General features: G+C 49.9%; 1 protein-coding gene across 1 annotated transcript; it reads left to right on the forward strand.

Annotated features, from left to right (window-relative positions):
- Positions 1 to 27,874, forward strand: MMP2 (matrix metallopeptidase 2). Its single transcript, XM_049864308.1, has 13 exons — positions 1 to 464; positions 3,890 to 4,116; positions 5,198 to 5,346; positions 6,426 to 6,554; positions 6,805 to 6,978; positions 11,031 to 11,204; positions 11,994 to 12,167; positions 13,884 to 14,039; positions 15,758 to 15,893; positions 18,737 to 18,873; positions 19,407 to 19,566; positions 24,638 to 24,747; positions 26,946 to 27,874. The coding sequence occupies exons 1-13, from the start codon at positions 309 to 311 to the stop codon at positions 27,047 to 27,049; spliced, it is 1,986 nt and encodes a 661-aa protein (XP_049720265.1). The 5' UTR covers positions 1 to 308; the 3' UTR covers positions 27,050 to 27,874.
- The last annotated feature ends 66 nt before the right edge of the window (positions 27,875 to 27,940 follow it).

Genomic DNA, 27,940 nt, shown 5'->3' on the forward strand with positions numbered 1-27,940 from the left:
GGCTGCCCTCCCTTGTTTCCGCTGCATCCAGACTTCCTCCGGAGGTGGCTGGAGGCTGCGCATCTGGGGCTTTAAACATATAAAGGGATTGGCAGGACCAGAGAGAGCAGGCGGCTGCAGCGGCTGCGGCTGGGCTGAGGTACGGGGCCGGACCATACGTCTCTGAGCCGGGTCCAGCAAAGCTGACTGAGCGGAGTGCGTCCTTGGAGCGCAGCGCTGTACCGCGGAGCAGGCGCCAGCCAGGCGGCGACGCGGCCACACGCACAGAGCCAGCGACCCCCCGGCGAGGAGTGGGGTCGGGGAGAATAATGATGGAGAACCTAGGGGCCCGAGGCGCGCTTGCCGGTGCCCTGCGGACGCTCTGTGTCCTAGGCTGCCTGTTGGGCCACGCCGCCGCCGCGCCGTCGCCCATCATCAAGTTCCCCGGTGACGTCGCCCCCAAAACGGACAAAGAGTTGGCTGTGGTGAGTTGCAACGCTGACCTCAACGAGCCAAGTGTAGACAGACTTTGGAGAAGGCGAGGGTGGGGGATGGGGCAGAGTGGGCACAGGGTGAGGGGAGGGGCTTCGGAAAACAGCTTGGTGGGGAGGGTCTTTGGCGAACTGACCGAGGAATCTCTATTGCAGCCAGGTGAGGGGGCTTTGGTAAATGGAGGAGGCCTTTGGTAAACAATGGCAATCTTAAAGACACCACCGAGGGTAAGCGGGGAGGCGGGAAACAAACGGGGAGCGGTGCTTTGGCAAACTGCTGGAAGGGGCCACCTTTGCAGATAACGGGGACATTGTCAAGCTTCCCAGGCACTTGGCAAGGGGAGCGGGTTTGGTAAACAACATTTGGACACATCTGGGGGTTGGCTAAATATCTTGGTAGGCTTTTGGCAAATAGCTAACGGGGTCTCTTTTACAAACGGGGGAGATTTTTAAACCCCTGCGACACTTTGGGAAGGGGGAACTTTGGCACACAATTGGAGAAAACTGGCAAACCTGAAGATGGGTGCTCGGGGCAAAGCGGGGCTTGGCGGACGTCTGGGAGCCCTTAGTGCACATCTGCAGAGGGGCCTTGAAGAACAGGTCGAGGGGACCGTTCAGCAAATCATTGGAGACTGAGAGAAGCGGGAAGCTCATGTTTTTCGCCTGGCCGGAGAGACAAGTTGGCCAGGAGGGTCAAGGGTTGGGCCTCCGAACCTCGGAAAGTTTCCTCGAACTTCTCTTCGGGAACTTCTCCGAAGGGCCGGAGGACAGAAGGAGAGAACTGGCAGAGTGAGGGGAAGGCGCTGGAGGGCCCTGGCGCGTGGGGCGGGGGTGGACTGCGCCCTGCTGGTGTCGGAGAGCCGCCAGCGAGCCCTCCCTCTTGGCGGGCCTCCGAGCTGCGGCTCAGATGTTGTTTTGGGAGAGCGCGCCCCTGGCTAGCCATGAGCCCTGGGCACAGTTGCTAAAGCCTGGCTGGGGGCGGGGGTAATTGAAGGGCATTGCCCCCTCATCCTGTAAACTCCTCCCACTGGAGGGCCCCTCAAGGTGTTTCTTCCAGCCCACAGGGTATCTGCCTCTTACTGCCTCAGCCATCCTAGAAATCCTCTCCCCTCCATCCCCAAACTGCCAAGGACAGAACACCCATGCCCTCTGGTCCACCTGGACACTCCCTTTTCAGGATGTGACACCCCTATCCTTTGCCAGCATCAAGCCTCTGTCACCTGTGAATGGATGAGTTGGGAGGCATCCCTACATTCTTCTTCTGCTTTTTATTTTTTTTATTGTGCTTTAGGTGAAAGTTTATGGAACAAATTATTTTCCCTTTCCATAGTTTGTATGTAAAGTGTTCCATGACGTTGGTTGCATTCCCCACAATGTGTTAGAACTCTCTCCATTTCCAACCTGGGTTCCCCGTTTCCTTTTGCGGAATTTTCTGCCCCTTCCTGGCTTCTCATCTTTGCTTTTGGGCAAATGTTGCCCTTTTGATCTCGTATAATTGATTGTTCTAAGGAGCATGTTGCTCTCGGGTGCTATTGTTTATATTATGGACCTGTCTATTGTTTGGCTAAAAGGTGATCTCCAGGAATTGTTTGGCTGAAATGTGGTCTCCGGGAACTGCTTCAGTTCCAGGTCAGAAGCGTGTCTTAGGGTCGTAGTCTCGGGGGTTCCTCCAGTCTCTGTCGAATCAGTAAGTTTGGTCTTTTTTATGAATTTGATTTTTTTGTTCTAAGTTTTTCTTCTGCTCTGTCCGGGACCCTCTGTTGTGATCCCAGTCAGAGCGCTCAGTACTCCCTACATTCTTAAACCAAAAAACCCAAACATACTGCAGTGGAGTCCATTCTGACTTATGGTGACTCCGTGTGTTACAGAACAGAATTGCTCCATCGGGTTTTCTTGGCTGTAATCTTTATGGAAGCTGATCACCAGGCCTTTCTTCCACTGCACTAGTGAGTGGGTCTGAACAGCCAGCCTTTAGGTTAGTAGCCTGGTGCTGCTGGGTAGGTTCAAACAGTCAATCTTTATGTCAGTAGTTGAGCACAAGCCATTTGAGCCTCCAGAGGACCTTTTCAAGGGTCTGGGGATGATGTGCTTGTTGGTTGGGGAGGAGAGCAGAGCTGTGGAGCAATGGCAGACTTCTCTGGGTCCCCGCACCCTCAAGAGTATGTGGGAGTGCCTGTTGCCTAGAGGAGTTGCATAAGAACATGGGCTCTGACTTAAACTGCCTGGCTTTAAATCTAGGTGTGCACCCACCAACCAACTGACCTAGTCATCTTGGGCAAGTGACTTAACTTTTCTGAGTCTCAGTTTCTTCATCTGCAAAATGGGGAGAACAATGGTACCTATGTCAATGTTAAAGGAAAGGTAATATCTGAGGCACTTAGAAGGGCACCTAGGACATGGTGAGCACTCAATAAGCCTTAGCCATTGTTGCTGTTATTATTATCTCCCTCCCCCTCATCTTGTTAGCATAAATGCCATCCTTCAGGTAATTTCCCTTCAAGTCTTCAAGGGAGCCTTCCCTAACCACCCCTTGGAACAAGTATAGTGCCCTGGCCATAAGGTCCTCTGGCCCTTTCCCCATTCCAGTGCAGCAGTTATCACATATTTAATTGTGCATTTATTTGTGATTCACGTCAGCCTTCCTGCATAGAATTTAGACCTGAAAGACCAGAAACGTTGCCTGTCTTGTTCACCAATTTATTCCCACCATTAGCACAGGGCTTGGCACGGGGCACATAGCAAAAAGTATTTATGGAATAAATAAATGAGTTGGTCGGTCTCTGAACCTCTGCCAGAGCTTGTTTGGTTTTGGCCTAAGGTTAGACAGAACAAGCAGCACAGCACAACGGCAGGACCATTTTCTTTTTGGAAATGGCAGATCCAGGATTTGAACCCAAATCTGTCTGCTGCCAGAGCCTATGCACATAGCCTTTGAGTCTCCATGTAAGAAAGGGGAGGAGAATAATCCAGATTAAATGAGATGACGGAGGTAAAATAGGTGGTAGAGAATCACTGCTCTGAGCATGGACTCTGGAAGCACATTGCTTGGACCCAATTCCAGTTCCGCTATTTGTGAGCTTTCTTATCTTAGGCACGTTTCTTAACCTCTCTGTGCTTTAGTATCTTCCTCTGTAAGATGGGATGGTAATAAAAATTATGTTATAGAACGTTGTGAGCATTAAATGAGTTGATACATGCTGATCTCAGTGCCTGGGCATCTATAGTAAGCACCCAACATGGTAGCCATTGGGTCTACAGGTGTTATGTCACTCAGCTAGTGACAGAGCTGGTTTTGGAGCCCAGGCTTTCTGACCCTTAGGCCCCTGACATGCCCTGTCTGGGCTATGGGGTTTGGCTGCGGCCTGTCATGTCGATACTGTGCCATCCTAACGTGCCTTGGGGGTGCTCATGTTTTCCAGCAATACCTGAACACCTTCTATGGCTGTCCCAAAGAGAGCTGCAACCTGTTTGTGCTGAAGGACACGCTGAAGAAGATGCAGAAGTTCTTTGGACTGCCCCAGACAGGCGAACTTGACCAGAGCACCATTGAGACCATGAGGAAACCACGCTGTGGCAACCCCGATGTAGCCAACTACAACTTCTTCCCCCGCAAGCCCAAGTGGGACAAAAACCAGATCACATACAGGTGCCAAGGCAGGGCCGAGGGAGGCAGGGCCATCATGCCTGGGGTCAGTGGGCTGAGGGCCATGGAGTATCCATGGGCCTCACCTTCTCTCCACTCTGGGGACCCATAGGTATCTTTTGTGAGAGTTTGACATCTTACCCAGTTTGAGTCCCACACTTACCAGCTGTGGGGTATTGGGTGACTTACTTTTCAATTCTCTGAGCCTTGGCAAAATGGCGACTCAAGCATGGCAGCCCCATGCAGAATGGAATGAAAACGCTGCCCAGTCCTGTCCTGTCCCCATGATTGGTTGCAGATTGGATTATTGTGATCCATAGGGTTTTCACTGACTGATTTTTGGAAGTAGATTGCCAGAACATTCTTCCTAGTCCATCTTAGTCTGGAAGCTCCAAAGAAACCTGTTCGCCATCATAACAACATACAAGCCTCCACTGGTAGATGGGTGGTAGCTATGTGTGAGGTGCATTGGCCAGGAATTGAACCTGATCCCCCACATGGGAGGCCAGAATTCTACTACTGAAGCTAGGTCACATATACAAGGGGGATTTCAGAGTGTCTGGCATATAGCAAGAGCATAATAAGCGTTAGTTATTATAATTATTAGATGGGGTCACTGTAGGGGAAGCAGAGGAAATGCAATGGTTGGTTGCTTGTTGAGTTGTGGGGACTCTCCCAGCTTGACAGCTCTTCCCTGTATGGCTGGTTCAGGATTCCAAGGTTGAGATCTCTGCCCTGGGTCCCATGATGCACTCTGTGTGGCCCTTCGCCCAGGTGAAAGTGAGGGATGGGACTCCTGAGAGAGGACCTGAGAATGCTGGCTGGTTAGGGACTCCATGGTCCCTCAAGGAGGCATTCTGGGAGGGCTGTTCTCCGAGTGAACTCTTCTTGACTTGTACACACCTCTACTTGCGCACATACACACAAATGCTCATGAACACACACATACACACTCATGCACACTCACATGCACACATTTGCACACAAACATACACAGCCACATTCATATGCACCCATACCCATGTGCTTGTGTGCACACTCATACGCACACATGCCTACTCACACACATTTCTGCCACCCCCAGGATCATTGGCTACACACCTGATCTGGACCCTGAGACAGTGGACGATGCCTTCGCCCGAGCCTTCCAAGTCTGGAGTGACGTGACCCCATTGCGGTTTTCTCGCATTCACGATGGAGAGGCTGACATCATGATCAACTTTGGCCGCTGGGGTAGGTGGAAGAGAGGCCAGCAGGGGGGCCGTTGTAGACACGAGAGGGCAACATGGGCATTAGAGAGGTGGTGAGATGCTGAGAAGGGCTTAGATAGGAGAGTAGAAGGTGCAGATGCTGAAGGCAGTAGAGATGGGGTAAGTGTAGGGCCATGCGGTTGTCAGGGCAGATGATGGAGACATGGAGGTATACCCTGGAGACAGTGCATACCAGAAGTCCAACATGGTAGTCACTCTGCACACAGGGCTAAGTTTAAATTTAAATGAATCAAAATTAAGTAAAATTTAAAATTCAAATCTCTAGTCACATTAGCCACATTTCAAATGTTCAGTAGCCACATGAGGCTAGTAACTATTGAACTGGACAGCATGAAGAGCATTTCTGTCATCCTCGGAAGTGCTATAACACTGGCAGTCACCAAGGACCTGTGCCCGGGAAGGTGGGCAGTATAGTCATGAGAGTGAGTGGCATAGACCCTGGAGTAAAGGCTAACATGTGGGCTGGTGGTAGGAACACTAGTGGTAGTGTAGACATGAAGGTAAGTGGTGTAGACCCTGTGAGGGTGTATGGCACAGGCAGCAGTGTAGACATGTGGGTATGATATGGACCTTGGTGGCAAAGTGGACATGAGGGTTTTGGTGTTGTGGACATTGGGGTAGTGTGACATGAAGGTAGGCGATATGGCCAAGGGGGCAGTGTAGACATGAAGGTAGATGGTGTAAACACCGGGGACAATGTAGACATGAGGGTGAGTGGTGAGGACACTGGTGTGGCAACGTTGGTGGTATGTGGGTAGGTAAGGTGGGTTGGTGGTAGTGTAGACAATGAAGGTAAGTCATATAGATACTGGGGGCCATGTAAACTTAAAGGATTGCTGTAGACCACAGGATGGTAACAGCCAAGTCATCAAATCTCTACTTACTCCCTTCTTTTCCAGTGCTGGGTAAGCCCAAGAGAGCAAGCGGGTGGGGCGGGACAGATGCTAGGTGGGCTAAAGTGCTCCAACCATGGACGGGGTGTGGATGGGTCTTGAAGCCCAGCTGGGGTATCTAGAAGCTGAGATCCTGTGTGTGTTGCAGAGCATGGCGATGGGTACCCATTTGACGGCAAGGACGGACTCCTGGCACACGCCTTCGCCCCAGGCCCTGGAGTTGGGGGAGATTCCCACTTTGACGATGATGAGCTGTGGACCCTGGGAGAAGGGCAGGGTAAGAAAGTGACTGGCTGCATGCCAAGCCTCCTCTCCAGTCCCCTGCATGCCTCCCTGTCACCTAGCAGCAGGGACTACGGCTTCCCTCGCAACCCTGGGCATCCTCATTTGCTCAGATGGAGCCAGAGAGATGGGAGGGGGTCACACACCTGGAAGAGTCAGAACCCTGGTCTCCAAAGAAAGGCCCAGAGAGGTGCACCCTCCAGCCTCTGGGCCACTCACCATCTATCCTCTGTGTTGCCCCTCAGTGGTCCGTGTGAAGTACGGGAACGCCGATGGAGAATACTGCAAGTTCCCATTCCTGTTTGGTGGCAAGGAGTACACCAGCTGCACTGACACGGGCCGCAGTGACGGCTTCCTCTGGTGTTCCACCACCTACAACTTCGACAAGGACGGCAAGTACGGCTTCTGTCCCCACGAAGGTAAGTATTCTGGCCTGGCCCTGGGCTTCCCATGTCTTCAGGCTTGGTACTCCTGGTCTCCACAGTGTTCCCCTGTCTTCCTTCATTCAGTTCCCACCCTCCCTGTTTGAGCTGTCTCTGTATTCCTCTCACCTGTGCCATCAGTTACTTCATATCTTTTAGTCAGTCAGTTCACTTTTTCAAGCTTCGCTGTTAGCAATAATATTTCTGCAATCACGGGTTTTATGTGCTGATTATTTTTTTCCTAACGTGCATTAGAATGAACTTAGAACTACATATTTGGCCCTCTCAAGAACCACTCTATCCACACCAGCCAAGATTCGGGGTTCAAGAGCTTGAGGAAAGGCTTGGGGATGGATCAAAAGCCTGGTGGTGGGATTGGGAGTCAGGACTCAGAGACCAAAGCTGGTGCCCAAACTGACTGGGAAACCCTGACCTGGGGAATTTCAGCCATTTCCCTGGTTCTGATGCTGACTCCACTAATGTGTGTGTGTGTGTGTGAGTGTGTGTGTGTGTGTGTGTGTGTGTGTGTCTGGGCATGGGGGCTATTTCATCTGCCTCTCTTGTTCTCTGTCTGTTTTCCTGTCCCTCCAGTCTGTCTAGCATCTCTGTGTCTTGGTAAAGGCAGTAGGCTTGACTCAGTATTTGTGTGTGTGTGTGTGTGTGTGTGTTTGTCAGTGCTTGAGACAAAGTTTTCAGCTATTTTGAGGCCGTGTGAAAGGAGAGTTTTAAAAAGGGGTGAGGGTGTTGACATACACATTCAATGCTTTTTTAAAATATCCTTGACACACCTCATAATCCTAAATAATAAAAAGGCAGTATATGTAACTGCATAGTGGGAGGGACTTGATGGCAGTGGGTTTGGTTTTGGTGGGTGTGTATAACTTCACACTCATCAAGTCATTATATTTGATGATTCTAGAGATTGAAAGCCCAAAATATCTGGGGAAAATGGGAAAAAATCCAACATTTTTCCTAAGTACTTCTTTCTCCCCTACCCCATAAAGATTCTTTAGCCTATGTATGCTGTATTAGTCACCTAGTGCTGCTGTAACAAAAAATACCACAAGTGGGTAGTTTTAAAGAACAGAAATTTATTTTCTCACACTTGTGGAGGCTAAAACTTCAAATCAGGGTCTCAGCCATGTTGATTCCTCCTGTGGTCCTCTCTCCTGGTTTCTGGTGTCTGTTGGCAATCCTTGCAAGTTGAAGGTAAAGGCTTGTAGAAGGGTCTTCACATAGTGTCTGTCTTCTCCCTGTGTGTGTGCTTATGTCCATTCTGCTCTTTTCATAAGATGCCACACAGAAGGGATTAGGTTTAGGACCTACCCTACTCCTAGTGGGAGCCCTGGTGGTGCAGTGTTTAAGCACTCAGCTGCTCACTGAGTGGTCGGCAGTTCAAACCCACCAGTTGCTCTAAAGGAGAAAGGTGGGGCAGCCTGCCTCCATAAAGATTACAGCCTTGAAAACCCTATAACCCTATGGGGCAATTCTATTCTGTTCTGTAGGGTTGCTATGAGTTGGAATTGGCTCAATGGCAAGGGTTTTTTTTTTAATTCAATCCATAACATGTATCTTCTTGTTGGCTATGTTATTTTACATATGTGTGAATCTCTTTGACCCCATCATGACTGAATACTGAGCACCAACCATCATGACACAATTAACAGAAAGCTAGTTAATTGTGTTCCTCTTTACATTTTTATTACCAAAGCTAAGCTTTGTATTATGGAGTCACTGGGTGGTGCAAATGGTTAAGTGTTAGACTACTAACCAAAAGGTTAATGGTTCAAACCCACTCAGAGAAGCCTTGGAAGAAAACCCTGATCATTTGCTTTTGAAAGGTCACAGCCTTGAAAACTCTTTGGAGCAGTTCTACACTGTACACATGGGGTCACCATGAGTAGAATTGACTTGATGGCAACTAACAACAATAAGCCTTGTATTAAGTAAGAGCTTCAGTCACTGCGGCCTTTAACAAGTCAGGATTTTTAAAATAAAAATAGTTTCTGTATCTTGTACTTCCCAGCAGGGAATCGGGTAGAGTTAACCCTTCCATGAGTCAGCCCCTCTAGCTGAAATAGACTGCCTTGATAACACAGTGGAAACAGAGCTGTAGTTGATAAGTTGGGCAGGGTTTGGCCCTGCACTGAACATTAGCCAGCACTTGCCTGGCCTTTAGCCAGAGGCAAGTACGCACAACATGCATGTGTTTGGGGCTTGGGATCGGGGTTCTCATTACTCAGCCCCTCCTGACTGCTGAGTCAGTGTCTGCTTCTCTCCATTCTCTTTGGGGACAGGATCTAAGAGGAGACGGGCTTCCTACCCAGGGTGGTAGAAATGCAGCTGTTGGGAGACTGGAGGCAGGGGCTTGACTTAGTCAACATTAACACCTTGCCTTCCCCATTCTGAGGCCACTGAGGCATTTGGCCTCAGTTTTGTCTCTTCCCTTAGTGCTATTGTTTCCGGGGTTGCAGGAGAGTGTCTCTTGGTTGGAGGGATGGGAGCAGTGAGGATAGGGACCCTGAGTCCTGAGTTGGGGACTAGGGACTGGGCTCCATTCTGGCTGTGGTGGAGTTAATGGCGGCTGGTGAGGTCACCTCTGGCGCTGCTGTGCACAGATGGTCCTTGTTACGCACTTGTGGTTTTGCTCACTGGCAATTCCAGAAACACACCATTTTGTAGGTTTAGGATGAATAACGGGGTGGGAGGGAACCCAAGACGGACAAGCCCAGAGTCTGAATCCGACCCTTGCCCCCTCACTCTTCAATCAGGACTCCTGCCTTCGGGAAGTCAAAGTGGGAGCCTGGAGTGTGTATAAAAGGTTCCCAAAGACACCTCCTCCTCCCCCTCCTCTCCTTCACTCCCTCCTGCAGGGATCAAAAGCAGGGCCACCCAGGAAAGGGCCTAGGGTTGGAAGGAGATGAAGATTTTCCTGTTTGTGTGTGTGTGTTGGAGACAGCATGAGTGAGCGAGAGATTGGAATTAGTGTGTTTTATAGTTTCAGTTAAGGTTTGTGCTCAACTACCAACCGAAAGGGTGGCAGTTCAAACCCACCTGGTGGCAGTACCGAAGAAAGACCTGTAGATCTGCTTCTGTAAAGATTATAGCCAAGAAAACCCTATGGAGCAATTCTCCTCTGTGATAATGGGGTTGCTGTGAGTTGGAATTGACTCACTGGCAACGGGTTTGGTTTCGTTTTTTGTTTTGATAGTTTCAGTTATAAGCCCTATCTAGTTCTTCTGTTTATGTGGCCATGAGCAGTCTCAGGGCCAACTTTTTCAAAGACTTAGTTTCCCTGTCAATGGAAGACTCTTTCAGTCCTGCCAACCATGGATAATGGAGTTAGCAATCCATACAATGTGGGTGGGGACCAGGCAGAGTAGACAGTAACTTTGGGGCTGGGGCAGGGTCCTGGAGGCCCCCTGCTGTGTGCCAGGTGTTAACCATTTCAGTGTTGGAGGTCCAGAAGGTCTTGGGGGAGGGATTGGGTTGGCGCCAGAGATAGTGCTCCTTGGAGCTCAGAGATGCAGCTATTTACCAACCAGTATTTTTTTATAAACATAACCAAACCTATGGTCCTCGAGGAGTTGATTGTGACTCATGGTGACCCCATGTGTTTCAGAGTAGAACTGTGCTCCATAGGGTTTTCGATGACTGTTCTCTGTGGCACTGCTGGGTGTATTCGATCAACCTTATGGTTAGTTATCTGACTCATAGTGACCCTATAGGACACAGTAGAATTGCCCCGTAGGGTTTCCAAGGAGTGGCTGGAAGATTTGAACTGCTAACCTCTTGGTTAGCAGACATAGCTCTTACCCACTGTACCATTAGGGCTCCGTTGTTTGGTTAGTAGTCAAGTGCAAGTCATTTGCACCACCCAGGGACCTACCAATCAGTATAAAGGATTTTTAATATTTTAACAACACTCCAGTGTCGCTGGTGCAAGTTAGCATGTTGGTGGCCAGCAGCTCTGTGCCTGCGAAGGTGCCCAGATGGCCCCTGGAGGTGGCCTTTCTCTCACACGCATCCTCCCTCTCTCTTCTCCCCAGCCCTGTTCACCATGGGTGGCAATGCTGACGGACAGCCCTGCAAGTTCCCGTTCCGCTTCCAGGGCACGTCCTACAACAGCTGCACCACCGAGGGCCGCACGGATGGCTACCGCTGGTGTGGTACCACCGACGACTACGACCGCGACAAGAAGTATGGCTTCTGCCCAGAGACTGGTGGGTGTGCCCCAGCACTCTGTCTCTGAAAGGAAACCCACAAGAGTCACCATCCTCCTTCCCCAGCACAGGGCGCTAGTCAGAATGCTTAGCAGCTGCTTAGTTGGATCAGCATGGGCACCGGAATCAGGATGTCAGGCATCAGCAGCCAGTGCGGCCGAGTTTGAGGTGCCTGGATGTCGAGTCCCAGGACCCTCCACTGACCATGGCCTTTTTCCCTCAGTCTTCCTGAAGGCCATTTCTCTCTGCCTCTCTTTTCCCTGTCGTACTTTGTCCTAGCCTGTGTCTCTGTCTTTCAGCCTGTGTTTCCATAAGGACTGCCACCTCCCCTTGCCCTCCAGCATGTATTTACTGAGTGCCTGCTTTATGCAGGAGATGTGGAGGCAGCATCCCATGGACCCCTGCTGAGGAAGCTTTCAGTGTGGGGGAGCAGGCTGGCACCATCAGCTTTGTACTATCAGCTCCCTTTACCTTAGACCCCTGGCGCCCATCCCTGGGAGGCTAATTATAGCTCTGGAATCTGACTGCCTGGGTTTGAATCCTGGCCCTGACACTGGGCTAGCATCGGTCCCTACACATTGTGTCCCCCGCCCCACAACAATCCAGTGTGTAGGGACCAATGCTAGCCCATTTCACAGATGGGGAAGCCAGAGCTCAGCCAGCCCTGACATTTCCTAGCAGTCTCTGTTCAAGCAAGTTTGGTTTGCTAATGCCAGTGGCATGTCATTGTTCCCTGGTGGTGACCTCAGAGCCTTTGGTGCCTCCTGACCCATGTCCCTAACCCCATAGCCATGTCAACGGTCGGCGGGAACTCAGAAGGTGCCCCATGTGTCTTCCCCTTCACTTTCCTGGGCAACAAGCACGAGAGCTGCACCAGCACCGGACGCAATGACGGGAAGATGTGGTGCGCAACCACGGGCAACTACGATGATGACCGCAAGTGGGGCTTCTGCCCCGACCAAGGTACAAAGACACCCACCCCCACTGCCTCCTGGCCAGAGAACCCTTCCTGACTGAGACCTCAGGCACCTCAAGCACAGACATCACCCCCAGGCCCACCCGCCCTAATGAGATCCCACCTTGGGTGAGGCCCTACGCATTCTTCACAGGGACACTGCTCCCCCTGCCACCTGGGCAGAGACCTTGCCCCCAATCTCTCCTGAAGAGATTCTGCTCATTCCCAAGGACATTGCTCCCTTCCTTCTCTATCACCCTTCCAGGCAGTGTGGTTTCTACCCCCAAAATTGTCCCATTTCTGCGCATAGGTTACTCTGCTCCAGAGCAATGATTCTCCCAAGAGACATTCCCACTCCGATGAAGAGACACCTTCCAGGAGCTGGATGGGCAGCCCTCTGGCAGGCCAAGCTAGAGCAACGTCCTTCTCGACCCCACCAGCAAATAGCAGGGGCCTCAGGCAGGAGAGAGGGGAGAAGGATGTTCTCATCCTTGCTCTAAGCCCACGCTGGTGGCAGAGAGGTCCCACTGCAGAGCCCCGAGGCCCTCTCCCAGCCGCAGCAGCACTGTTTTCTGCCAAGTTCTGAGCAGTGGCTCCTTTGTTAGTGCTGGGTGCTGAGGACACAGTGTCTAGGACAGCTCTCTGCCCTCCAGAAGAGAGTGACCAGGAGAGAGCCTGTGACTCCACTGTGTGGCCTGTGCCGTAAGTGGGGAACTTGGGGCACCGTGCCCTGCCCAGTCTGCAGGGCTCAGGGCCATTCACTCAGAGCTCCCTAATGGCTCAGCCTGGCCAGGTGAGAGGGTGGGCCAGGTTCTGCCAGAATTAGATTGGCCGCCCCTCTGTGTTGCTTTTATTTTTTTTCTAGCAGTGAGTTAGAACTTGCAGAATGCCAACCAACAGAGGCTGGCCAGAGAGTTTTTCTTATTCCCGATCGAGTGCCATACTAGGGCACATCTTGACTTTACCTGTGCCGCTCCAGCCTTTGACCTAAGGTGGGAGCCTCCATCTGCCTGGACAGCTTGAGGCTCCAGAGCTGGTGATGGGGTGACATAGGTTTGCCAGCTGCCTGGAGCTGAGCCTAGGCACCCACTCCAAGTGAGAAGGGTTTTTACTGTTTTACCTGGAGCACAAATGGTGGCCCCCAGGGGCCAGCTTATTGCTACTCTCTTACTGCTTTGGGACTCTGAGGAGTCGGTTTTGTCCCTAATCTTGATCGAGAAACACCAGACGCCAGGAAGTTCAATTTTTTTTTTTAAATTGTTGTTGTAAAAATATGTATAACCCAGCATTTGCAGATTCAGCATTTTTCAGGGGTACATCTTAGTGATTTCAGTTACATGAATCATGTTGTGCAACCATTCTGCTTCATTGGTGCCAAATTTCCCATCACCATAAACAGAAACTCACTGCAAGAAACTCACTTTTTAACAAATGGGACTTTAAGTAGAGGATTGGCAGGAGCTACTTGTCCTCCTCCTTTGTGGCACGTGGGCAGCGTGCCGGAAAGGGCCAAAGGGACTTTGGCTGGCCCTGCTTGAGAGTGATAGTTGGTCATAGTCTATTAACCCCAGAACTCCTGGGACAAGGAAAGTACATAATGGCCACCTCCAGGGCTCTCAGCCCCACCGTAAGAATGCCCCCAAAGGCCTCGAAAACTGGGGCCAGGTCTGGATTCCCCTTTCATCTTTCCCCATCTTTCTCCCCTCCACCCCCGTGACCCTCAGGGTACAGCCTGTTCCTCGTGGCAGCCCACGAGTTTGGCCATGCGATGGGGCTGGAGCACTCGGAGGACCCTGGAGCCCTGATGGCGCCCATTTACACCTACACCAAGAACTTCCGCCTGTCCCAAGATGACGTCAAGGGCATTCAAGAGCTCTATGGTAAATGTCAGCCTGGGGGCCTCTGGGTGGGGATCTAGGAGGCTGCCTGGGGTAGAGGCCTAGGGCATGGGAACCAGCCAAGCTCCATCGACCTAGGACTGAAGGAGACCAGGGCAGGAGGCAGGAGTGTTGGCCTGGTTGGGGTGGGGGGAGTTAGGAGACTCAAAGCAACACTCCAAGGGAAGTCTTGGGTAGCCTTTCTCCTTTCCAAACACCAATATCCATGTCCTTCTTGTCTCCTAGAGCCACTCTGCGAGGCAGGCAGAGCAGAAACAGGGTCACCATTTTCCAGGGGGGTAAACTGAGGCCTGGAAAGGGGACCTTTCTGACCCCAGGGCACACAGGTTTAAGCGACCAAGTTGGGTTTCAAATCCAGGAGAGTTAGCAAAGTACAGGGCAGAATTTCCCCCCATGTAGAAGGACCACCCTGGGTTAGACAGATGACTAATACGTGGTGAAAGCTTGTAGTATTCACAATTGCGCTTTTATTGTAACAAATGATAGAAATAATACTAGTTCCTTGAACCCCTGATTTATAGATTATTGGTGCTTATAATGAGGCTAGAGTTTAAAAAGTAAGTTCATGTGTATACATGCAGTGATACCTGGGAGAGCTGGAACTTAATAGGACTTCCTTATTTTTCTGGATCTTCCAAGTTTTCTGCCTATGACAGGGTGCAGTCTTAACACTTTTCTATCACTATATGAGTGGAAAATGTTTGCGTTTTCCTTCTCTGATGGGTTTCTGCCTTACACAGTTTCCCGCTTTTGCAGCTGTGTATATATATATTCATATACGTACACACACACATATATATATATACATACACATATACATAAGGAGCTCTGGTAGTGCAGTGGTTAAGCTCTCGGCTGTTAACCAAAAGGTGGACGGTTCAAACCCACCAGCCGCTCCACAGGAGAAAGATGTAGTCTGCTTCCGTAAAGACTACAACCTTGGAAACCTTATGGGGCAGTTCTGCTCTGTCCTGTAGAGTCACTATGAGTCGGAATCAACAGCAATGGGTTTAATAGGTTTATATACATATATATATAATGGTATTGACAGTACCTAGATCAGTTCAAAATAGTGAAAGTGGTGTTTGAATGATGACATTTGGGGAACATGGGACTTAGGAAGGAACCTGCGATCTGGAGCAAGAAGCTCTGAAAGGCTTCGGGTTCAAGTGCTTCTACCACCACTCACCAGCTGCAAGAACTTGAGCAAGTCTTGACCCCTCTGGACTCAGTTTCCCCACTTCCAGAATGTGGCTGGTTATCATGAGGAGTAAAGGCTCATCCTCAAGAAATTGTCACACTTCTGGCACCAGATGCATGAATGGCTCCCCAGTTGCCCTGCCACTCTTGTGGGCTCAAGAGCCTGAACTTTGGACTCAAATTCTTGGGCAAGTCATTCAAGCTTTCTGGACCTCAGTTTCCTCGTGTGTGTAATGGAAGTAATGATGTTACTTCTGAGTGATGCAGAGAGGACTGATTCGGGAGAGGCCTGTGAAGAGTGTCTGTGAAGGGCTCAGGGCCATGGGATTCTGGTTTCTGGTCCAAGCCCAGGCTTCTTCTCCCTGTCTCACCTGTGCATACCTCAGGCCAGAATGTGGTTTCTTCTGACCCTCGGCAGTTTGGGTGGGCAGCCTTGGGGCTCAGCCTGGTGGGCAGGTCCCTGGAGCTGGGGAGAGTCTGAGATCAGGATTCCTTTCCAGGGGGCTCCCCTGACGCTGGCACTGGCACCGGCCCCACCCCCACGCTGGGACCCGTCACTCCTGAGATTTGCAAACAGGACATTACCTTTGATGGCGTCGCTCAGATCCGTGGGGAAATCTTCTTCTTCAAGGACCGGTGAGTGTCTTCCCTGCCTTCTGTCCTCTGTCCCTCATCCATTATTTGTGTTCCCTCACATCTTGCAGAGGACCCCATGGGAGCATCTCGGAATGGCCTTGTATTAGAGTTTTTGCTGCATATCAAATAACCTCCAAATCTCAGTGGCTTAAAACAGCAGCATTTCTTTTGCTCCCTCCTAGTCTGTGGGTCCACTGGGGTGCCTGCTTTGGGCTGCAGTTTGGGTTCAGGTCTGCTCTGCATGTCACTCATTCTTCTGGCATTAGCGGCTACTCCTGGCAGATGGCAGAAAAGTTAAACCACACAAGCACATTGAGAACCTCCACTCACATGTTTGAGAATATTCCACTGGCAGATCCAAATCACGTGGCCAACTCTAACACCTCTGCTAGGAGTGGTACTGCACAATCATGTGGATATATAATTCTAAAATAGGGATAGACTTGGGAACAGTAATTCAGTTTATCACAGGCCTCTGAAATAGCCTCAACCTCAAATGACCAAATTGCTCCAGGTGTGGAATGATAACGGGGTATAGAGAGTCAGTGATATTCATGCTATAGACACAGCCCCCACTCAGTCAACCAAGGGCTGAGGCTCACCCTACTGCCCCATTCCCCTTGGAGAATGGCATGTAGTATCTAGGACTACACGTAGTATCTAGGTCTGTCCACCATTTATCTGTCTTCCATCCATTTATCCTTCATCCATCCATCAATTCATCCATCCATCTATCCATCTGTTGAGTATACTACATTTTTACAAATAACACTCCCACATAGATAACGTACCCACACATATAAAGCTAGTAGGGCATTTAGGAAAACAAAGCACAAGGGGGTCGTGCAGTTGGCTAAACATCCAACATACACATTATTTGAGTAAAAATGCCGTGGTAGTTAAGGGCATGGGCTCTAGAGTCAGATTATCTGGGTTAAAATCTCAGACCTGCTACTTCCTAGCTGAGCCATCATGTTGTTGTTGTTGTTAGGTGCCATCGAGTCAATTTTCGACTCATCGTGACCCCATGTGCCAGACTAGAACTACCCCATAGTATTTCCTAGGCTGTAATCTTTATGGGAGCTGGTTGCCAGGTTTTTCTCTCATGGAGCCACTGGATGGATTTGAACTGCCAACCTTTCATTTAGCAGCTGAGCGCTTAACCATTGCACAACCAGGGCTCCTTGATCTTTGTTCCTCAATTTCCTGGTATATAAAAAAAATGTGGCTAATATTTGATCCTGTATTATGGTGGCTATTGTGAGGATTAGATGAGTTTAGTGCTTAGAACAATACCTGAAATAGGGTAAGTGTTCACTCATATTCGCTGTTATCATCGACGGATAATTATTTGGCATCCACTGTGCCAAAACCGCTATGCTCTAGGAGCTTGAGGTGGGATGGTGACAGGGCTGTGCTTCATGTTCAGATCAGTGTTTCTCAAAGAGAGGTCCATGGGTCAGCTATTCCAGAACCACCTGGAGCATAAATTAAAAGTGTGGGTTTCTGTCCCCCAGGTCCTCTGGGTGTGGGCCCCGGGAATCTGCATTTTAGCAAATTACTCAAATGAGTCTGATGCACATTAAAATTTGAGCATCTCCAGTCTGGTTTGGGAAACAGAGACCTAGAGAACTGAGAGTAACACAGGGCAGGATGAAAGGAACGTGGTTGCAGAGGCATTAGCAAAATGCTTTTGTAGGCATATGGCAAAGAGGTACTCGTTCTCTACTCGTGAATCAAGGAAGGCTTCACAGATGAAGCAGCACTTAGCAAGACTTTGATAGATGTGATGGCAGCAGCAGGTTGGGAGGGTGATGGAAACAGAGGGAAATGCGAGACACCTGCAAAGGCACGGAGATGTGAAAAGTTCGTGGTGTTTAAAGGGAGGAACAGAGAAGCTAGAAGGTGTTCCACAAATGTCTGTGTGGGGCCTCTCCTGCCCCAGGCACTGGCTAGGGGCTGGGGTGCAATTGCCGCGCTCTTTACAGGGTTTGTAGACTTGAAGGGAAGACAAGAATACACAGAGAGATGAAACTGAAAACATAATGAGAAGGCAGGTACCATCTGACTTTGAATATCCAAACCCACATTGAATAGATGTCAATGCTGCCCAGAAGCCCCCCAGTTCAGGGATTCCCAGGATGCTGATGCTGCTGGTCTGGGGACCCCAATTTGAGAACCGGTGGCTGAGATTAATTAGTATCTACTCCTTGAATGGGGACTAGGGTCACCAGGGGGAAGGATGGATCATAATTCTGGGGGTTCTGTGGGAAAAGGCAGTGGGGGAAAAGGAGGTTGAATAGGCCACCAAGAGTGGATATTCTCTTGTAATGTGAGACTTGAATGACACAAGATACATGAAGTGCTTCCCAGTCATGGGCCCTCAGTACGTGATGGCTCTTACTCTTGCCAAATGGCATGAATCCATTTCATTTCAACTCAGGAAATGCTCTTTTGAGCACCATTATTCCCTGCCTCAAGTGGTTTCTCGTCTAGGAGAAGAGATAAGACATTTATTTTTTTTTAAGAACAAACTATTGTTCCAGTCACTCGTTGGTGATTTCGAGAGGCTCAGGGGTGGGAGAGCACAGTACGGAGAGAGGTAGTCAGGGAAGGCTTCCTGGAGGAGGTGGGGAGGGGACGGGGGTTGTTTCTCAGCCCTGGCATCTTGCAGAGGAGGACTTTGCCCTTTCTCTGGTCTTTCTCTGACCTTCTTTTGGCCTTGCCTTCCCTCCCAGGGAATCGTCGCTGGAACGTGCCTGAGTGGGCTTGGGAGGTGTTTGTGGTCAGAGCTGCCGAGTAACTGAAAGCGTGATTTCCTGTGTCCCCTTCCCCACCCCCAGGTTCATGTGGCGGACAGTGACACGGCGTGACAAACCCATGGGACCCCTGCTCGTGGCTACGTTCTGGCCTGAGCTCCCGGAAAAGATTGACGCTGTGTACGAGGCCCCGCAAGAGGAGAAGACTGTGTTCTTTGCAGGTGTTTGGAAGGGTCCTGCTGTGGCCCTCAGCCCCACAGGCTCTGCACCTTCCCAGGCCCACTCCCCCTCCCAGACCACATTTTCTCGGCACCTGTGGGTAATCCAACTCCTTGTGGATCCACTCAGTCAACCATCCTTTGCAAAGCATGGGATTCATCTGGGAGATTGGTTCAGAGACCCAGCATTGAATAGCATTGACCCACGTAGCAAACATCTCATTTCCTTTTCAATTCTTTTTCAAGCCTTCTGATTCCTGGCAAACCCAGAGTGCATGGCTTGGTGAGCGGAGCGTGGGCAGGGTCTGCTCCCCTCGGCCAGCCCCTTCCATAACCTATGTGTAGAATCACATATGAGCCCTGGTCCTGGGCACTACACCCAGCCCCCTAACATGTACAGAGTGAGCCCGAACCGGTGGCCACAAACTAGTGGCCTCGGGGGGCTCCCCTGGGAGACAGATGACGGGAGGAACAGGCTGGCCTGGGGGACTTCGTATATACCACCAACACAGTGTGTCCCTTTGCTTCCACCTCAGGGAATGAGTACTGGGTCTATTCAGCCAGCACCCTGGAGCGTGGGTACCCCAAGCCTCTGACCAGCCTGGGGCTGCCCCCTGACGTCCAGCAAGTAGATGCTGCCTTTAACTGGAGCAAGAATAAGAAGACATACATCTTTGCTGGGGACAAGTTCTGGAGGTAAGCCATGGGGTGGCTGTGCAGAGATAGGCGAGGAAGACACGTGGCTCCATGCCTCTGGGGTTGAGTTTGGAGGCTGGTGGACCATGGATGCCCCTCCTCTGGCCTCTAACCTGTAGGGCCACAGCCCCTCTGAGGAGCCACCAAAGGATGACTTATTCTTGTGCACATTGCTGGTACGGTTCAGGTCAGAATCCCTTCTCCTTTCTCAGAAGTCTTTTGATTGTACCCATGCCTGTCTGGGCTGGAGCCTCACATTTCAGGTGATTCACTAAAGGAAAAAAAAAAACAAAAAAACAGTTGCCATTGAGTTGACTCTGATTCATGGCATCCCCATGTGTGTCAGAGTAGAACTGTGCTCCACAGGGTTTTCAATGATTTTGTTGGAAGTGGATCACCAAGTCTTTTTTCTGAAGCACCTCTGGGTGGACTCAAACCTCTAACTTTTTGGTTAGCAGCCAAGTGTGTTCACCACTTGTACCTCCCAGGGACACCCTCACTGAAGAAAAGGGTAATAAAAAATAGAGTTATTTGTTGCCACGGATATTATGTGCCAGCTACTATTCCAAAAGCTCTGTGAGGTGGATATTATTATTACCCTTATTCCCATTTTACAGATGAAGAAACTTGGGTTCTGAAAGGTTAAGTAACTAGGTTCAAGTCTCATAGCCAGGTAATGGCAGGTTTCATTCTAGCTCCCAGAGAACATGTTAATCCTCACTATACTGAGATAATGGGGTCCCAAGAGATAGTGGCGGAGGCAGGGATGAGAGAGAGCAAAATAAGATGAAGACTGAGAGACGGGTATACCAGCAGACCACAGGCCCAAGTCAGTGCTAGAGCACTGAGCCTCTAGCACCTGCAACGGGCCCCATGGCTGTGGGCAAAAACTGGTTGGCGGGGGGGCAGTTTGGAAGCAGCCAGCTCTCTGCTCCAGGTCATCTAAAAGGGAAGGGTCTAGCTCTGAGAGGCTATGGTCAGGGTTAAGGGCTCAGAGAGCCCAGTGTCCAGGAGTGAGCAGTAGGAGGAGGCCCAAACCTTGAGAGTTTGATGGTAATTTTCCCCATTTTCCAGATGGGGAGACTGAGGTACAAAGACATTAAATAACTTTCTTAAGATGAAGCAGTGTGTTGGTCACAAAGTCAGGATTATAACTGCTTCCCCTGTCTTCCAACCCAGCGTCCCTTCCTCTATACTCTCAGGGTCATTGGTCCCTGGGGAAAGGGATAGAAACTTTTAGGGTATCTTTTACCTCCCACCTTCCTTCTGGGGCTGCCACTGCATCTAGGCCCTTGTGGGCCTTTGTCTGCCACCCCTGAAATAATTCCGCTTCTTTGTCTGCCACTCTGAAATAATTCCGCTTCTTTCCCAAGGCCTTTCTCTCCCCCACGTACCCTCCCCTGCTACACCTCCCCCCTCCCCAGCTGCTCTGTTTTCAGAAGCTGTTTATGACCCAGGCCTGTCTATGTCAGGATGGAATTCCAGACATATAGCTAAGACACTTAACAACTTAAGCTGATTAATATCTCAAGAAAGGAAACAGCCAACCAGGAAACCAGGGAGTGGGCTTTCTGCCCACAGGCTCCAGAGCCCTCGAAGGCATGCAACGTACTGCAAATGGCATCCCAGCATTGTAAGCACTTGAGTCTCTGAATCTTAAACCATTGACTGAGAGCCACAGAATCAACAGAAGCTTGCATCTGAGACTCATTAACGCAGTAGTGCGTAGTGCTTTGAGTTATGAATGCATCATGGAATTGCCCTCCATTGCACCCAAAGATGGCCACATACACACCCGTGTGTGGATGTGAGCATGCGCACACACGCTGACACACGCTTGGACATTGAGGCAGTGCCTTGCTGCATTTCTGGGCAGGTTGTTTGTCTTCCTGTCTTTTCTGCAGCAAGCCCACCTCCAAAAGCCAGGGCCCAGGACTGCCTGCTCTACAGAGGAATCTCAGTGAGCCTTCCCTAAAAGGAGCAGACCTGCAGGGCCCATGGGAACCTCTGGACTGAGCTCCCAAAGGAGAAAGATCTCTCTCCCAGGGGAAGTGGTTAATGAACTTGAGGAAATTGGCCCTGTGTGGTATCTGCAGGAGTCCCTGGGTGGTGCCAACAGTTATAACTTGCTCGGCTGCTAACTGAAAGGTTGGAGGTTTGAGTCCATTCAGAAGCACCTCAGAAGAAAGGCCTGGTGTTCTACTGCCAAAATATCAGCCATGGAAAACTCTATGGAGCACAGTTCCACGCTGACACACATGGGGTTGCCATGAGGTGGAATGGAATCGACTCGATGGCAACTGGAGCCCTGGTGGTGCAACAGTTAAGCACTTAGCTGCTAACTGAAAGGTTAGCGGTTCGAACCCACCTTGCAGCTGTGTAGGAGAGAGACCTGGTGATCTGCTGCCGTAAAGATTAAAGCTTAGAAACTCCTATGGGGCAGTTCTACTCTGTCATATAGGGTTGCTATGAATCGAAATCAGCTTGATGGTACCCAGCGACAACTACAACAGTGAGCCCAAGGCATCCTTCCTGGACAAGGAGAGAGCATTCCAGAGTGATGGAGGCTCAACAGCTGCCTCCAGCCCGGGCATCCCCCAGCTCATGCTGGGGAGTGCTCAGCCCCTGCTTTTGAAAGCTTCCGCTAAGGCCACAAATACACATTCAACATCTATGCGCCAGGCACTTAGCTTGGTGCTGAGGAGACAGTGGTCAAGGAGTAGTCATTTTCTGCCCTCAGGGAGCTTATAGCAGTGTGAAGGAAAGAGACAAAAACCATGTTTGAGTAAAATAGTAATGGCTGTCATTGAGAAGACCTGGACCACGTCTCAGGCCTGAGGCTATGTACTTCATCTGTATTTCTCATTTAAGGTAGATATTATTATTAGCCCCATTTTCCAGGTGTGGAAACTGAGGCTGAAGTAGCTCAAGCACACACAAGTGGAAAAACTGAGACACAAACGTCTGTGTTTGCAACACCTGCTCTACACTGCATCCCTAAGTTGCAGAGAAGAAGTACAGGGTGTTACGGAGACACCTTTCAAGAACAGTGCACCAGTGAGGGAGAAACACCGTAGCAGGAGACTATGGGGGCAGAGAGGAACATGAAGAGGGGGAGTCCCCTTCAGAGCCAACGTCTTCTGATGTCGCAGTACTCCAGGAAGAGAACTTGGAAGCAAATTGCTTCACTTCTCTGAACCTCAGTTTCTGCATTTATAAAATGGGACAGAATGAGGAAGAAATAAGGAGAAACTCAAGCATGGGGCACATACCTCTGAGCCATCATAACTCTAGGGAGTGAAGTTTGAGGACTCTATGGAGGTGATGTAGATGGTAGCGTTGGATTTTGAGCTGGGGATCTTGAGTTTGGTGACCCAGATCATGAAGAAGCATGTTAGGTTTTGCAAGAAGTCTTATGCTGCAGCTAGGGCTAAGTTCTTGGGGTGATAGGCTGAGGGTGATAGGCTTGGGGTGATGGGCAGGGAGCCCATGGGGGGAGGGGGCTGTTGCTGGAGTCCAGGGTGGAGATGGAGAGGCTGACTGTGCAGAAGAAGAGAGGCAGCTATGAGACACTAGAGGACAGCTTGGCTGTCACTGGAATGGGATCAAACCCAGAGTTATCTAGAAAATTAACTCCATGAGGGCAAGACTTTTTTTTGCTTCCCCTGATATCCACAGGCACATACTGGGAGTACATTAAATATCTGTAGAATAATAGGTTGAGTGTCAGTGGAGAAGCAAAGGTATAAAAGTGACAGCAGCATTTAAAAAACTCTCCAAGATGTAAAAAAGACAGAGGTATTGCTAGCCAGGGAGAAGAACACGCTAACTCATGCCCAAAGTATTAACCGGAAGTAAAGGAGGGGCACAGGATAACTATACACCTGGAGAGTTGTGGCTGGGACCGAGGTGGCAGCAGGTCCACCCTATGACTAACAGGCCTGTTAAACTCACACACCACCCGGCATCGTAACCTCACTGTCCCAGCCGTGATCATCTCCCAGTAGGTCAGCAAAGCCAGGATTGTCATCTCCACTCAACAGATGAAGAAACAGCAATCAAAGAATGATGCGACAGGACCCAATCCCTAAGCTACTAGCCAGGTGTTCCTCACGATACATTAGGGATCAGAGTTTGGAATCAACATTTCTCAAGTATCTATTAAGGGCCAGACATGGGACAGGCACTTTGCACGTGCCATTTCATTTAATTAGGAAGAAAAGTCCTGGTGGTCTACTTCTGAAGGTTAGCCAATGAAAACCTTACAGGCCACAACAGAATATGGTTCAACTCACTTACTTTGGACCCATCATCAGGAGGGATCAATCTCTAGGGAGGACATCATGTTTGGTGAAGTAGAGGCCCAACTAGGGTGAGGGAGATCCTTGGATTGGTACAATAGCCACAACAATGGACTGGAACAAGCTGACAATTGTGAGGACGATGCAGGACCAGGCAGTATTTCATTCTGTGGTGCACAAGATTGCCATGAGTCGAAGTCAACTCAATAGCAGCCATCTATCTATCTATCTGTCTGTCTGTCTGTCTATCGATCAATCTATCTATCTCATTTAATGCATGCAACAACCCTATTTTACAGCTGGAAAAACTGAGGCTTAAGTAGTATGGTTGCCCTAGAACTAGACTGGCCTGAGTTGTACTGTCATTTGGAAGCTGGATGCCTTTTCTAAGACTCGGTCTGTAAAATGGGATTATGGTTATAACTGGGTCAGAGGATTGTCACAAGGATTGAATGATAAAGTGTATGGAAAGTGCTTAACACATTGCCTGGCATGTAGAAAGTGCTCCATAAGTTAGTTGTTATTACAAGTTTATTTTTATGTGACTGTCCAAAGTCACATGGACAATTGAAATTAATAAGTGGTCAAGTTGGGACTCAGATCCAGGTCTGACCTCATGGCCTTTCCACGACAGCTGGCCACTACACTGAGGAGCCACTCTGGCTTCCTGGGTCTACCCAGGAGCCATCTGCTGGGCCCTCCCATGCCAGGATTGGAGAGGGGTGGCCTTTAGAGAGGCTAGCTGGCTCACCATGTCCATTTCCTTGCAGGTACAATGAAGTGAAGAAGAAAATGGATCCTGGCTTCCCCAAGCTCATCGCAGATGCCTGGAACGCTGTCCCTGATAATCTGGACGCCGTTGTGGACCTGCAGGGTGGTGGTGAGCTGCCTAAGTCCTTCTCTGCTTTCTAGGACTCCCCTCCCCCTCCAAGGCCCGGCTGCTTGCAAGCACACACTCCCTCATTGTGTAGGGCAGGCCTGTGGCAGTCCCAGAAAAACAAGCTAGCCCCTTCAGCCTGGTGCTGGGCAGGCGTCCAGCCCCCTGACCTCTGCTCCTTGGCCCAGATCCAGGCAGTAAGACCCAGAGAGGCCCCTCACAGCTGCCAGGACTGGAGCCAAAAAGAGGGAGGGCAGGAGGAGGCATGCATGGGGCCAGGAGCTTGGGCCCTGTGCCCTGGATTCATTCTGGTGTCGAACCCAGGCCCTTTTGGATTCCACAGGAGGCCATGTGACTGCCTCCCATTAGCAAAGGTTGTCTCCATTTGAGAAAGGACAAACTTCCTCATGCTCTCTTGCTGATGTGGCAAAGATCTCCCACTTAACTCAATTTGCATCTGGTCCCTTGCTGAATAAAACACAGCCAGTGTCAGTGAGGGATAGAATTTGGAATCTGAGGACCATATGCCCTAGGAGGCTTCTGTAAGTTCTTGAAGGGTCTAGAAGTGAGTCTGGTTTGGCTTTTTAGAAGAGAATTAAATTAAATTCTATAAAGATTTTTTGAATCCCTACCATATGCTAAGGACATAGCCTTGACCTCCAGTAGCTAAAGGTCTTACAGAACTCAAAAAAACAAAACAAAACAAAACTCAGTATACAATCTGGTGCAAGGTTGAGGACTATCTTCAACCTCTGTTGAGCACCTACTATGTGCCCATGTTCTAAAAGAAGTAAATAAGATTATGCCAGGAGTTATAAATTCCAAAGCCTATAGAGGCCAGACAGGTATCACAAAAGAGTGAAGCAGGCAGGGGCAGACAATAGGGTACGGTGGGGTCTGTGATGAACCAGAAAGCACATCTATAGGGGACAATTGCTTCGCAACTTCTGCTGATTGCTGCCCTGCAAGGATGTGGGCCCAGTGTTGTTAGATATTCTAGTCATTTTAATGAGAAGCCAGAATTCTGTATTTTCATTTGAAATTTCTAGATGTTTACATGTTAGCAACATAACAACAACAAAACGACAATAATATCAAAAAATGTGTAAGCCAAATAAAGGAGCCCTGGTGGTGAAGTGGTTAAGTGCTCGGCTGCTAACCGCAGGTTAGTGGTTCAAACCCACCAGCCGCTCCATGGAAGAAAGATGTGACAATCTACTTCCATAAAGATTGCAGCCTTGGAAACCCTATGGGGCAGTTCTAGCCCTAAAGGGTCACTATGAGTTGGAATCAACTCGATGGCAACAGATGACCCAAATAAAACTCATCTATGGGCCTGATAGGGCTGGAAGCCTCCTGGTTTGCTACCTCTGATATGTGTGAAGTGCTTGTGTTGCCCAGGCGCTGTTACTATTATTAACAACAACAGCATGTATTATCTACTTTAATCTCGACAACAAGCCCTAAGCGGTTTATATCTTCATCCCCTCCTGTCTTAGTTATCTAGTGCTATTATAACAGAAATACCACAAGTGGATGGCTTTAACGAAGAGAAGTTTATTTTCTCACAGTAAAGTAGGCTACAAGTCTGAATTCAGGGAATCAGCTCCAGGGGAAAGCTTTCTCTCTCTGTCAGCTCTGGTGGAAGGTCTTTCTCGTCAATCTTCCCCTGGACTAGGAGCTTCTCTGTGCAGGAACCCTGGGTCTAAAGGATGCTCTCTGCTCCCAAGGCTTCTTTCTTGGTGGTATGAGGTCCCCAGCTCTCTGCTTGCTTCCCTTTCCTTTTATCTCTTGAGAGATAAAAGGTGGTTCAGGGCATACCCCAGGGAAACTCCCTTTACCTTGAATCAGGGAGGTGACCTGAGTAAGGGCAGTATAAGAATCCCACCCTAATCCTGCTAACATAAAACTACAATCACAAAATGGAGGACAACCACACACTCCTGGGAATCATGGCCTAACCAAGTTGATACACACATTTTTGGGGGGACATAATTCAATCCATGATACCATCTTATAGAAAACAGGAACTCAAAGAGCTTCCTTTGCTGCCATTGCCCCTCCTTCAGCCCAGGGTGACTTCTCTGGTTTAAAAGCTTCCTCCCTATGCCAGGCGGACATTCAAAGCTTCCAGGAGCCTTATGTGCACCAGGATGCCTGAGGATGGGGTGGTCACACCCTCTCTCCTTTCTTTGTCTCAGGTCACAGCTACTTCTTCAAGGAAGCATATTACCTGAAGCTGGAAAACCAAAGTTTGAAGGTTGTCAAGTTTGGAAGCATCAAATCGGACTGGCTGGGCTGCTGAGCTGACGCCTCTGGCTCCTGCAGGCCCTCCATCTCCATCACCTTCCACACACTGGGCCCTGAGCACCAGGGAAGGACGCAGATGGGCCTGGCAGCCCCACCTCCAGCTCTGTCCTTAATCAGCATTCTCACTTCCACCTGGTAATTTACGATTCTGGAGAGCGGCCCCACCCTGGGCCTAAAGAAAGGTGCTGATTATACCCATTCCATCTGCCCCTTCTCCCTCCAATCCCACTAGCCCTCAAGAGCCACCCCCAAAAGATGCTTTGATATCCTCAAGGCAGCCTTGCCTTGGGCTGCCCTGGTGCTGCCCCATCTTCAGGGTCTTCTCTTTCCACAACCTTCTGTGGCTCTCAGCACCCTCGGAGCCAACTGAGACTGTCTCAAGAGGCCACTGGTGGCCCAACAGCCTGGCCTGGCGTGGGGCAGTGGGATAGCGGCATGGCCAGGTGGCCACCCCAGACACCTGGATTCTTACTGCTGGCTGCCTTAGAATCTTCCAGACATTAGCCATTTGCTTTTTATGCACTTTGTTCGTTTATTTTGACCGTTTTGTTTTTCCACTTCGAACTTGTATTTCTGGACAGAAGGGCTCAGGTTGTCTGAAGTTACTGCACGATGCATCTCAGCCCCCATAGCGATGGTTCCCTTGTTCACCGTATTTAGTTTGTGCCTCGCCCATCACTTCCTCCACTGGATGGAGGAAAACCAAGCCGTGGCTCCCTGCTCAGCCTTCCCCTCCTCTCCCTTCAACAATTCCCCATGGGAAATGTCCACAAGTATGAATAAAGACACCATTTGAGTGGCAGTGTTTGCCTGCTGTTTTAGCAGAGTTGACAGAGGTGCCACGCCTTAGCCACAAAAGGAAACTTAAGAAATCCACATCTCTGCT

This window comes from Elephas maximus, chromosome 21 (genome assembly GCF_024166365.1).
Source record: "Elephas maximus indicus isolate mEleMax1 chromosome 21, mEleMax1 primary haplotype, whole genome shotgun sequence".
NCBI classification, from domain to species: domain Eukaryota; kingdom Metazoa; phylum Chordata; class Mammalia; order Proboscidea; family Elephantidae; genus Elephas; species Elephas maximus.